General features: G+C 59.0%; 1 protein-coding gene across 1 annotated transcript; it reads left to right on the forward strand.

Moving 5' to 3' along the window:
- Positions 1 to 3,892: 3,892 nt before the first annotated feature.
- LOC138361898 (uncharacterized) lies at positions 3,893 to 11,168 on the forward strand (the record flags this gene model as incomplete). Its single annotated transcript, XM_069320946.1, has 2 exons — positions 3,893 to 4,072; positions 10,989 to 11,168. Coding segments are annotated over 2 exons (360 nt in total), but the record flags the coding sequence as incomplete, so codon positions are not given.
- Between the last annotated feature and the right edge of the window lie 1,462 nt (positions 11,169 to 12,630).

Here is a 12,630-nt window from a genome sequence, read left to right on the forward strand (position 1 = left end):
TGGTGCAGAAGAGGAGGGTAGTGATGCAGAGGAGGAAGAGGGTAGTGGTACAGAGGAGGAGGGTAGTGGTGCAGAGGAGGAGGAGGGTAGTGGTGCAGAGGAGGATGAGGGTAGTGATGCAGAGGAGGAGGGTAGTGGTGCAGAAGAGGAGGAGGGTAGTGGTGAAGAAGAGGAGGGTAGTGATGCAGAGGAGGAAGAGGGCAGTGGTGCAGAGGAGGAGGGTAGTGGTGCAGAGAAGGAGGGTAATGGAGCAGAGGAGGAGGAGGGTAGTGATGCAGAGGAGGAGGAGGGTAGTGGTGCAGAGAAGGAGGGTAATGGAGCAGAGGAGGAGGAGGGTAGTCGTGCAGAGGAGGAGGAGTGTGGTGGTGCAGAGGAGGAGGGTAGTGGTGCAAAGGAGGAGGGTAGTGGTGCAGAGGAGGAGGCGTGTGGTGGTGCAGAGGAGGAGGGTAGTGGTGCAAAAGAGGAGGAGGGTAGTGGTGCAGAGAAGGCTGAGGGTAGTGGTGCAGAGGAGGAGGGTAGTGGTGCAGAGGAGGAGGAGGGTAATGGTGCAGAGGAGGAGGAGGGTAGTGGTGCAGAGGAGGAGGGTAGTGGTGCAGAAGAGGAGGAGGGTAGTGGTGCAGAAGAGGAGGGTAGTGATGCAGAGGAGGAAGAGGGTAGTGGTGCAGAGGAGGAGGAGGGTAGTGGTGCAGAGTAGGAGGAGGGTAGTGGTGCAGAGGAGGAGGAGGGTAATGGAGCAGAGGAGGAGAAGGGTAGTGATGCAGAGGAGGAGGAGGGTAGTGGTGCAGAGGAGGAGGAGGGTAGTGGTGCAGAGGAGGATGAGGGTAGTGATGCAGAGGAGGAGGGTAGTGGTGCAGAGGAGGAGGAGGGTAGTGATGCAGAGGAGGAGGGTAGTGGTGCAGAGGAGGAGGGTAGTGGTGCAAAGGAGGAGGGTAATGGTGCAGAGGAGGAGGAGTGAAGGGGTGCAGAGGAGGAGGAGGAGGAGGAGGAGGGTACTGATGCAGAGGACGAGGAGTGTGGTGGTGCAGAGGAGGAAGAGGAAAGTAGGGGTGCAGAGGAGGAGGAGGGTTGTGGTGCAGAGGAAGAGGGTAGTGGTGCAGAGGAGGAGGAGGGTAGTGATGCAGAAGAGGAGGGTAGTGATGCAGAGGAGGAGGAGGGTAGTAGTGCAGAGAAAGAGGAGGGTAGTGATGCAGAGGAGGAGGAGGAGGGTAGTGGTGCAGAGGAGGAGGAGGAGAGTAGTGGTGCAGAGGAGGAGGAGGGTAGCGGTGCAGTAGAGGAGGGTAGTGATGCAGAGGAGGAGGAGGGTAGTGATGCAGAGGAGGAGGAGGGTAGTGGTGCAGAGGAGGAGGAGTGTAGTGGTGCAGAGGAGGAGGAGAGTAGTGGTGCAGAGTAGGAGGAGGGTAGTGGTGCAGAGGAGGAGGAGGGTAATGGAGCAGAGGAGGAGAAGGGTAGTGATGCAGAGGAGGAGGAGGGTAGTGGTGCAGAGGAGGAGGGTAGTGGTGCAGAGGAGGAGGAGGGTAGTGGTGCAGAGGAGGATGAGGGTAGTGATGCAGAGGAGGAGGGTAGTGGTGCAGAGGAGGAAGAGGGTAGTGGTGCAGAGGAGGAGGAGGGTAGTGGTGCAGAGTAGGAGGAGGGTAGTGGTGCAGAGGAGGAGGAGGGTAATGGAGCAGAGGAGGAGAAGGGTAGTGATGCAGAGGAGGAGGAGGGTAGTGGTGCAGAGGAGGAGGGTAGTGGTGCAGAGGAGGAGGAGGGTAGTGGTGCAGAGGAGGATGAGGGTAGTGATGCAGAGGAGGAGGGTAGTGATGCAGAGGAGGCGGAGGGTAGTGATGCAGAAGAGGAGGAGGGTAGTGGTGCAGAAGAGGAGGGTAGTGATGCAGTGGAGGACGAGGGTAGTGGTGCAGAGGAGAAGAAGGAGGGTAGTGGTGCAGAGTAGGAGGAGGGTAGTCGTGCAGAGGAGGAGGAGTGTGGTGGTGCAGAGGAGGAGGGTAGTGGTGCAAAGGAGGAGGGTAGTGGTGCAGAGGAGGGGGAGGGTAGTGGTGCAGAGTAGGAGGGTAGTGGTGCAGAGGAGGAGGGTAGTGGTGCAGAGGAAAGGGAGGGTAGTGGTGCAGAGGAGGAGGGTAGTGGTGCAGAGGAGGAGGGTAGTGGTGCAGAGGAGGGGGAGGGTAGTGATACAGAGGAGGAGGGTAGTGGTGCAGAGGAGGAGGGTAGTGGTGCAGAGGAGGAGGAGGAGGGAAGGGGTGCAGAGGAGGAGGAGGGTAGTTGTGCAGAGGAGGAGGAGGGTAGTGGTGAAGAGGAGGAGGAGGGTAGTGATGCAGAGGAGGGGGAGGGTAGTGGTGCAGAGGGGGGGAGGGTAGTGGTGCAGAGGAGGAGGAGGGTAGTGAGGCAGAGGAGGACGAGGGTAGTGATACAGAGGAGGAGGGTAGTGATGCAGAGGAGGAGGAGGGTGGTGGTGCAGAGGAGGAGGAGGGTAGTGGTGCAGAGGAGGAGGAGGGTAGTGGTGCAGAGGAGGAGGAGGGAAGTGGTGCAGAGGAGGAGGGTAGTGCTGCAGAGGAGGAGGGTAGTGGTGCAGAGGAGGAGGAGGAAGGTAGTGGTGCAGAGGAGGAGGAGGGTAGTGGTGCAGAGGAGGATGAGGGTAGTGGTGCAGAGGCGGAGGAGGGTAGTGGTGCAGAGGAGGAGGAGGGTAGTGGTGCAGAGGAGGAGGGTAGTGGTGCAGAGGAGGATGAGGGTAGTGATACAGAGGAGGAGGGTAGTGATGCAGAGGAGGAGGAGGGTAGTGGTGCAGAGGAGGAGGAGGGTAGTGGTGTAGAGGAGGAGGAGGGTAGTGGTGCAGAGTAGGAGGAGGGTAGTGGTGCAGAGGAGAAGGGTAGTGTTGCAGAGGAGGAGGGTAGTGGTGTAGAGGAGGAGGAGTGTAGTTGTGCAGAGGAGGAGGAGGGAAGTGGTGCAGAGGAGGAGGGTAGTGGTGAAGAGGAGGATGAGGGTTCTGGTGCAGAGTAAGAGGAGGGTAGTGGTGCAGAGGAGGACGAGAGCAGTGGTGCAGAGGAGGAGGAAGGTAGTGATGCAGAGGAGGAGGAGGGTAGTGATGCAGAGGAGGAGGGTAGTGGTGCAGAGGAGGAGGAGGGTAGTAGTGCAGAGATAGAGGAGGGTAGTGATGCAGAGGAGGAGGAGGGTAGTGGTGCAGAGGAGGAGGAGGAGAGTAGTGGTGCAGAGGAGGAGGGTAGTGGTGCAGTAGAGGAGGGTAGTGATGCAGAGGAGGAGGAGGGTAGTGATGCAGAGGAGGAGGAGGGTAGTGGTGCAGAGGAGGAGGAGTGTAGTGGTGCAGAGGAGGAGGGTAGTGGTGCAAAAGAGGAGGAGGGTAGTGGTGCAGAGAAGGCTGAGGGTAGTGGTGCAGAGGAGAAGGGTAGTGGTGCAGAGGAGGAGGAGGGTAATGGTGCAGAGGAGGAGGAGGGTAGTGGTGCAGAGGAGGAGGGCAGTGGTGCAGAAGAGGAGGAGGGTAGTGGTGCAGAAGAGGAGGGTAGTGATGCAGAGGAGGAAGAGGGTAGTGGTGCAGAGAAGGAGGAGGGTAGTGGTGCAGAGGAGGAGGGTAGTGGTGCAGAAGAGGAGGAGGGTAGTGGTGCAGAAGAGGAGGGTAGTGATGCAGAGGAGGAAGAGGGTAGTGGTGCAGAGGAGGAGGAGGGTAGTGGTGCAGAGTAGGAGGAGGGTAGTGGTGCAGAGGAGGAGGAGGGTAATGGAGCAGAGGAGGAGAAGGGTAGTGATTCAGAGGAGGAGGAGGGTAGTGGTGCAGAGGAGGAGGGTAGTGGTGCAGAGGAGGAGGAGGGTAGTGGTGCAGAGGAGGATGAGGGTAGTGATGCAGAGGAGGAGGATAGTGGTGCAGAGGATGCGGAGGGTTGTGGTTCAGAAGAGGAGGAGGGTAGTGGTGCAGAAGAGGAGGGTAGTGATGCAGTGGAGGACGAGGGTAGTGGTGCAGAGGAGGAGGACGAGGAGGGTAGTGGTGAAGAGGACGAGGGTAGAGTTTCAGAGGAAGAGGAGGATAGTGGTGCAGAGGAGGACGAGAGTAGTGGTGCAGAGGAGGAGGAGGGTAGTGATGCAGAGGAGGAGGAGGGTAGCAGTGCAGAGAAAGAGGAGGGTAGTGGTGCAGTAGAGGAGGGTAGTGATGCAGAGGAGGAGGAGGGTAGTGGTGCATAGGAGGAGGAGGTTAGTGGTGCAGAGGAGGTGGAGGAAGGTAGTGGTGCAGAGGAGGATGAAGGTTGTGGTGCAGAGGAGGAGGAGGGTAGTGATGCCGAGGACGAGGAGTGTGGTGGTGCATAGGAGGAGGAGGGTAGTGATGCAGAGGAGGAGGAGGGTAGTCGTGCAGAGGAGGAGGAGTGTGGTGGTGCAGAGGAGGAGGGTAGTGGTGCAAAGGAGGAGGGTAGTGGTGCAGAGGAGGGGGAGGGTAGTGGTGCAGAGTAGGAGGGTAGTGGTGCAGAGGAGGAGTGTAGTGGTGCAGAGGAAAGGGAGGGTAGTGGTGCAGAGTAGGAGGGTAGTGGTGCAGAGGAGGAGGGTAGTGGTGCAGAGGAGGGGGAGGGTAGTGATGCAGAGTATGAGGAGGGTAGAGGTGCAGAGGAGGAGGGTAGTGGTGCAGAGGAGGAGGGTAGTGGTGCAGAAGAGGAGGAGGGTAGTGGTGCAGAGTAGGAGGGTAGTGGTGCAGAGGAGGAGGGTAGTGGTGCAGAGGAGGGGGAGGGTAGTGGTGCAGAGTAGGAGGAGGGTAGTGGTGCAGAGGAGGAGGACGAGGAGGGTAGTGGTGAAGAGGACGAGGGTAGAGTTTCAGAGGAAGAGGAGGATAGTGGTGCAGAGGAGGACGAGAGTAGTGGTGCAGAGGAGGAGGAGGGTAGTGATGCAGAGGAGGAGGAGGGTAGCAGTGCAGAGAAAGAGGAGGGTAGTGGTGCAGTAGAGGAGGGTAGTCATGCAGAGGAGGAGGAGGGTAGTGGTGCATAGGAGGAGGAGGTTAGTGGTGCAGAGGAGGTGGAGGAAGGTAGTGGTGCAGAGGAGGATGAAGGTTGTGGTGCAGAGGAGGAGGAGGGTAGTGATGCCGAGGACGAGGAGTGTGGTGGTGCATAAGAGGAGGAGGGTAGTGATGCAGAGGAGGAGGAGGGTAGTCGTGCAGAGGAGGAGGGTAGTGGTGCAGAGGAGGACGAGGACGGTAGTGGTGCAGAGGAGGAGGAGGGTAGGGGTGAAGAGGAGGAGGAGGAGGAGGAGGAGGGTAGTGGTGCAGAGGAGGAGGAGGAGTGTAGTGATGCAGAGAAGGCTGAGGGTAGTGGTCCAGAGGAGGAGGAGGGTAGTGGTGCAGAGGAGGAGGAGGGTAGTGATGCAGAGGAGGAGGAGGGTAGTGGTGCAGAGGAGGAGGAGGGTAGTGATGCAGAGGAGGAGGAGGGTAGAGGTGCAGAGGAGGATGAGGGTAGTGATGCATAGGAGGAGGGTAGTGGTGCAGAGGAGGAGGAGGGTAGTGGTGCAGAGGAGGAGGAGGGTAGGGGTGCAGAGGTGGAGGAGAAGGAGGGTAGTGGTGCAGAGGAGGAGGAGGGTAGTGGTGCAGAGAAGGCTGGGGGTAGTGGTCCAGAGGAGGAGGAGGGTAGTGGTGCAGAGCAGGAGGAGGGTAGTGGTGCAGAGGAGGAGGAGGGTAGTGATGCAGAGGAGGAGGAGGGTAGTGGTGCAGAGGAGGAGGAGGATAGTGGTGCAGAGAAGGATGACTGTAGTGATGCAGAGGAGGAGGGTAGTGGTGCAGAGGAGGAGGAGGGTAGTGGTGCAGAGGAGGAAGAGGAGGGTAATGGTGCAGAGGAGGAGGAGGGTAGTGGTGCAGAGGATGATGAGGGTAGTGATGCAGAGGAGGAGGGTAGTGGTGCAGAAGAGGAGGAAGGTAGTGGTGCAGAAGAGGAGGGTAGTGATGCAGAGGAAGAGGGTAGTGGTGCAGAGGAGGAGGAGGGTAGTGGTGCAGAGTAGGAGGAGGGTAGTGGTGCAGAGGAGGATGAGGGTAGTGATGCAGAGGAGGAGGGTAGTGGTGCAGAGGAGGAGGAGGGTAGTGGTGCAGAGGAGGAGGAGGAGGGTAATGGTGCAGAGGAGGAGGAGAGTAGTGGTGCAGAGGATGATGAGGGTAGTGATGCAGAGGAGGAGGAGGGTAGTGATGCAGAGAAGGAGGGTAATGGAGCAGAGGAGGAGGAGGGTAGTGATGCAGAGGAGGAGGAGGGTAGTGGTGCAGAGGAGGAGGGTAATGGAGCAGAGGAGGAGGAGGGTAGTGATGCAGAGGAGGAGGAGGGTAGTGGTGCAGAGGAGGAGGGTAGTGGTGAAGAGGAGGAGGAGGGTAGTGGTGCAGAAGAGGAGGGTAGTGATGCAGAGGAGGAAGAGGGTAGTGGTACAGAGGAGGAGGGTAGTGGTGCAGAGGAGGAGGAGGGTAGTGGTGCAGAGGAGGATGAGGGTAGTGATGCAGAGGAGGAGGGTAGTGGTGCAGAAGAGGAGGAGGGTAGTGGTGCAGAAGAGGAGGGTAGTGATGCAGAGGAGGAAGAGGGCAGTGGTGCAGAGGAGGAGGAGGGTAGTGGTGCAGAGAAGGAGGGTAATGGAGCAGAGGAGGAGGAGGGTAGTGATGCAGAGGAGGAGGAGGGTAGTGGTGCAGAGAAGGAGGGTAATGGAGCAGAGGAGGAGGAGGGTAGTCGTGCAGAGGAGGAGGAGTGTGGTGGTGCAGAGGAGGAGGGTAGTGGTGCAAAGGAGGAGGGTAGTGGTGCAGAGGAGGAGGCGTGTGGTGGTGCAGAGGAGGAGGGTAGTGGTGCAAAAGAGGAGGAGGGTAGTGGTGCAGAGAAGGCTGAGGGTAGTGGTGCAGAGCAGGAGAGTAGTGGTGCAGAGGAGGAGGAGGGTAATGGTGCAGAGGAGGAGGAGGGTAGTGGTGCAGAAGAGGAGGAGGGTAGTGGTGCAGAAGAGGAGGGTAGTGATGCAGAGGAGGAAGAGGGTAGTTGTGCAGAGGAGGAGGAGGGTAGTGGTGCAGAGTAGGAGGAGGGTAGTGGTGCAGAGGAGGAGGAGGGTAATGGAGCAGAGGAGGAGAAGGGTAGTGATGCAGAGGAGGAGGGTAGTGGTGCAAAGGAGGAGGAGGGTAGTGCAGAGGAGGATTAGGAGGGTAGTGGTGCAGAGGAGGAGGAGGGTAGTTGTGCAGAGGAGGAGGAGGGTAGTGGTGCAAAGGACGAGGAGGGTAGTAGTGCAGTGGAGCATGAGGGGTTGTGGTGCAGAGGAAGAGGGTAATGGTGCAGAGGAGGTGGAGAGTAGTGGTGCAGAGGAGGAGGGATTTAGTGGTGCAGAGGAGGAGGAGGGTAGTGGTGCAGAGGAGGAGAAGGAGGGTAGTGATGCAGAGGAGGAGGAGGGTAGTGGTGCAGAGGAGGAGGAGGATAGTGGTGCAGAGGAAGAGGAGGGTAATGATGCAGAGGAGGAGGGTTGTGGTGCAGAAGAGGAGGAGGAGGAAGGTAGTGGTGCAGAAGAGGAGGAGGAGGAGGGTAGTGGTGCAGAGGAGTAGGAGGGTAGTGGTGCAGAGGAGAAGGAGGGTAGTGGTGCAGAGGAGGATGAGGGTAGTGGTGCAGAGGAGGAGGGTAGTAGTGCAGAGGAGGAGGAGGGTAGTAGTGCAGAGGAAGAAGAGGGTAGTGGTGCAGAAGAGGAGGGTTGTGATGCAGAGGAGGAGGAGGGTAGTGGTGCAGAGGAGGAGGAGGGTAGTGGTGCTGAGGAGGTGGAGGAGGGAAGTGGTGCAGAGGAGGATGAAGGTTATGGTGCAGAGGAGGAGGGTAGTGGTGCAGAGTAGGAGGGAAGTGGTGCAGAAGAGGAGGAGGGTAGTGGTGCAGAGGAGGATGAGGGTAGTTGTGCAGAGGAGGAGGAGGGTAGTTGTGCAGAGGAGGAGGAGGGTAGTGGTGCAGAGGAGGTTGAGGGTAGTGATGCAGAGGAGGAGGGTAGTGGTGCAGAGGAGGAGGAGGGTAGTGATGCAGAGGAGGAGGGTAGTGGTGCAGAGGAGGAGGGTAGTGGTGCAAAGGAGGAGGGTAATGGTGCAGAGGAGGAGGAGTGAAGGGGTGCAGAGGAGGAGGAGGAGGAGGAGGAGGGTACTGATGCAGAGGACGAGGAGTGTGGTGGTGCAGAGGAGGAAGAGGAAAGTAGGGGTGCAGAGGAGGAGGAGGGTTGTGGTGCAGAGGAAGAGGGTAGTGGTGCAGAGGAGGAGGAGGGTAGTGATGCAGAAGAGGAGGGTAGTGATGCAGAGGAGGAGGAGGGTAGTAGTGCAGAGAAAGAGGAGGGTAGTGATGCAGAGGAGGAGGAGGAGGGTAGTGGTGCAGAGGAGGAGGAGGAGAGTAGTGGTGCAGAGGAGGAGGAGGGTAGCGGTGCAGTAGAGGAGGGTAGTGATGCAGAGGAGGAGGAGGGTAGTGATGCAGAGGAGGAGGAGGGTAGTGGTGCAGAGGAGGAGGAGTGTAGTGGTGCAGAGGAGGAGGAGAGTAGTGGTGCAGAGTAGGAGGAGGGTAGTGGTGCAGAGGAGAAGGAGGGTAATGGAGCAGAGGAGGAGAAGGGTAGTGATGCAGAGGAGGAGGAGGGTAGTGGTGCAGAGGAGGAGGGTAGTGGTGCAGAGGAGGAGGAGGGTAGTGGTGCAGAGGAGGATGAGGGTAGTGATGCAGAGGAGGAGGGTAGTGGTGCAGAGGAGGAAGAGGGTAGTGGTGCAGAGGAGGAGGAGGGTAGTGGTGCAGAGTAGGAGGAGGGTAGTGGTGCAGAGGAGGAGGAGGGGAATGGAGCAGAGGAGGAGAAGGGTAGTGATGCAGAGGAGGAGGAGGGTAGTGGTGCAGAGGAGGAGGGTAGTGGTGCAGAGGAGGAGGAGGGTAGTGGTGCAGAGGAGGATGAGGGTAGTGATGCAGAGGAGGAGGGTAGTGATGCAGAGGAGGCGGAGGGTAGTGATGCAGAAGAGGAGGAGGGTAGTGGTGCAGAAGAGGAGGGTAGTGATGCAGTGGAGGACGAGGGTAGTGGTGCAGAGGAGAAGAAGGAGGGTAGTGGTGCAGAGTAGGAGGAGGGTAGTCGTGCAGAGGAGGAGGAGTGTGGTGGTGCAGAGGAGGAGGGTAGTGGTGCAAAGGAGGAGGGTAGTGGTGCAGAGGAGGGGGAGGGTAGTGGTGCAGAGTAGGAGGGTAGTGGTGCAGAGGAGGAGGGTAGTGGTGCAGAGGAAAGGGAGGGTAGTGGTGCAGAGGAGGAGGGTAGTGGTGCAGAGGAGGAGGGTAGTGGTGCAGAGGAGGGGGAGGGTAGTGATACAGAGGAGGAGGGTAGTGGTGCAGAGGAGGAGGGTAGTGGTGCAGAGGAGGAGGAGGAGGGAAGGGGTGCAGAGGAGGAGGAGGGTAGTTGTGCAGAGGAGGAGGAGGGTAGTGGTGCAGAGGAGGAGGAGGGTAGTGATGCAGAGGAGGGGGAGGGTAGTGGTGCAGAGGGGGAGGGTAGTGGTGCAGAGGAGGAGGAGGGTAGTGAGGCAGAGGAGGACGAGGGTAGTGATACAGAGGAGGAGGGTAGTGATGCAGAGGAGGAGGAGGGTGGTGGTGCAGAGGAGGAGGAGGGTAGTGGTGCAGAGGAGGAGGAGGGTAGTGGTGCAGAGGAGGAGGAGGGAAGTGGTGCAGAGGAGGAGGGTAGTGCTGCAGAGGAGGAGGGTAGTGGTGCAGAGGAGGAGGAGGAAGGTAGTGGTGCAGAGGAGGAGGAGGGTAGTGGTGCAGAGGAGGATGAGGGTAGTGGTGCAGAGGCGGAGGAGGGTAGTGGTGCAGAGGAGGAGGGTAGTGGTGCAGAGGAGGAGGGTAGTGGTGCAGAGGAGGATGAGGGTAGTGATACAGAGGAGGAGGGTAGTGATGCAGAGAAGGAGGAGGGTAGTGGTGCAGAGGAGGAGGAGGGTAGTGGTGTAGAGGAGGAGGAGGGTAGTGGTGCAGAGTAGGAGGAGGGTAGTGGTGCAGAGGAAAAGGGTAGTGTTGCAGAGGAGGAGGGTAGTGGTGTAGAGGAGGAGGAGTGTAGTTGTGCAGAGGAGGAGGAGGGAAGTGGTGCAGAGGAGGAGGGTAGTGGTGAAGAGGAGGATGAGGGTTCTGGTGCAGAGTAAGAGGAGGGTAGTGGTGCAGAGGAGGACGAGAGCAGTGGTGCAGAGGAGGAGGAAGGTAGTGATGCAGAGGAGGAGGAGGGTAGTGATGCAGAGGAGGAGGGTAGTGGTGCAGAGGAGGAGGAGGGTAGTAGTGCAGAGATAGAGGAGGGTAGTGATGCAGAGGAGGAGGAGGGTAGTGGTGCAGAGGAGGAGGAGGAGAGTAGTGGTGCAGAGGAGGAGGGTAGTGGTGCAGTAGAGGAGGGTAGTGATGCAGAGGAGGAGGAGGGTAGTGATGCAGAGGAGGAGGAGGGTAGTGGTGCAGAGGAGGAGGAGTGTAGTGGTGCAGAGGAGGAGGGTAGTGGTGCAAAAGAGGAGGAGGGTAGTGGTGCAGAGAAGGCTGAGGGTAGTGGTGCAGAGGAGAAGGGTAGTGGTGCAGAGGAGGAGGAGGGTAATGGTGCAGAGGAGGAGGAGGGTAGTGGTGCAGAGGAGGAGGGCAGTGGTGCAGAAGAGGAGGAGGGTAGTGGTGCAGAAGAGGAGGGTAGTGATGCAGAGGAGGAAGAGGGTAGTGGTGCAGAGAAGGAGGAGGGTAGTGGTGCAGAGGAGGAGGGTAGTGGTGCAGAAGAGGAGGAGGGTAGTGGTGCAGAAGAGGAGGGTAGTGATGCAGAGGAGGAAGAGGGTAGTGGTGCAGAGGAGGAGGAGGGTAGTGGTGCAGAGTAGGAGGAGGGTAGTGGTGCAGAGGAGGAGGAGGGTAATGGAGCAGAGGAGGAGAAGGGTAGTGATGCAGAGGAGGAGGAGGGTAGTGGTGCAGAGGAGGAGGGTAGTGGTGCAGAGGAGGAGGAGGGTAGTGGTGCAGAGGAGGATGAGGGTAGTGATGCAGAGGAGGAGGATAGTGGTGCAGAGGATGCGGAGGGTTGTGGTTCAGAAGAGGAGGAGGGTAGTGGTGCAGAAGAGGAGGGTAGTGATGCAGTGGAGGACGAGGGTAGTGGTGCAGAGGAGGAGGACGAGGAGGGTAGTGGTGAAGAGGACGAGGGTAGAGTTTCAGAGGAAGAGGAGGATAGTGGTGCAGAGGAGGACGAGAGTAGTGGTGCAGAGGAGGAGGAGGGTAGTGATGCAGAGGAGGAGGAGGGTAGCAGTGCAGAGAAAGAGGAGGGTAGTGGTGCAGTAGAGGAGGGTAGTGATGCAGAGGAGGAGGAGGGTAGTGGTGCATAGGAGGAGGAGGTTAGTGGTGCAGAGGAGGTGGAGGAAGGTAGTGGTGCAGAGGAGGATGAAGGTTGTGGTGCAGAGGAGGAGGAGGGTAGTGATGCCGAGGACGAGGAGTGTGGTGGTGCATAGGAGGAGGAGGGTAGTGATGCAGAGGAGGAGGAGGGTAGTCGTGCAGAGGAGGAGGAGTGTGGTGGTGCAGAGGAGGAGGGTAGTGGTGCAAAGGAGGAGGGTAGTGGTGCAGAGGAGGGGGAGGGTAGTGGTGCAGAGTAGGAGGGTAGTGGTGCAGAGGAGGAGTGTAGTGGTGCAGAGGAAAGGGAGGGTAGTGGTGCAGAGTAGGAGGGTAGTGGTGCAGAGGAGGAGGGTAGTGGTGCAGAGGAGGGGGAGGGTAGTGATGCAGAGTATGAGGAGGGTAGAGGTGCAGAGGAGGAGGGTAGTGGTGCAGAGGAGGAGGGTAGTGGTGCAGAAGAGGAGGAGGGTAGTGGTGCAGAGTAGGAGGGTAGTGGTGCAGAGGAGGAGGGTAGTGGTGCAGAGGAGGGGGAGGGTAGTGGTGCAGAGTAGGAGGAGGGTAGTGGTGCAGAGGAGGAGGACGAGGAGGGTAGTGGTGAAGAGGACGAGGGTAGAGTTTCAGAGGAAGAGGAGGATAGTGGTGCAGAGGAGGACGAGAGTAGTGGTGCAGAGGAGGAGGAGGGTAGTGATGCAGAGGAGGAGGAGGGTAGCAGTGCAGAGAAAGAGGAGGGTAGTGGTGCAGTAGAGGAGGGTAGTCATGCAGAGGAGGAGGAGGGTAGTGGTGCATAGGAGGAGGAGGTTAGTGGTGCAGAGGAGGTGGAGGAAGGTAGTGGTGCAGAGGAGGATGAAGGTTGTGGTGCAGAGGAGGAGGAGGGTAGTGATGCCGAGGACGAGGAGTGTGGTGGTGCATAAGAGGAGGAGGGTAGTGATGCAGAGGAGGAGGAGGGTAGTCGTGCAGAGGAGGAGGGTAGTGGTGCAGAGGAGGACGAGGACGGTAGTGGTGCAGAGGAGGAGGAGGGTAGGGGTGAAGAGGAGGAGGAGGAGGAGGAGGAGGGTAGTGGTGCAGAGGAGGAGGAGGAGTGTAGTGATGCAGAGAAGGCTGAGGGTAGTGGTCCAGAGGAGGAGGAGGGTAGTGGTGCAGAGGAGGAGGAGGGTAGTGATGCAGAGGAGGAGGAGGGTAGTGGTGCAGAGGAGGAGGAGGGTAGTGATGCAGAGGAGGAGGAGGGTAGAGGTGCAGAGGAGGATGAGGGTAGTGATGCATAGGAGGAGGGTAGTGGTGCAGAGGAGGAGGAGGGTAGTGGTGCAGAGGAGGAGGAGGGTAGGGGTGCAGAGGTGGAGGAGAAGGAGGGTAGTGG

This window comes from Procambarus clarkii, unplaced genomic scaffold (assembly GCF_040958095.1).
Source record: "Procambarus clarkii isolate CNS0578487 unplaced genomic scaffold, FALCON_Pclarkii_2.0 HiC_scaffold_986, whole genome shotgun sequence".
In the NCBI taxonomy this organism is placed as follows: domain Eukaryota; kingdom Metazoa; phylum Arthropoda; class Malacostraca; order Decapoda; family Cambaridae; genus Procambarus; species Procambarus clarkii.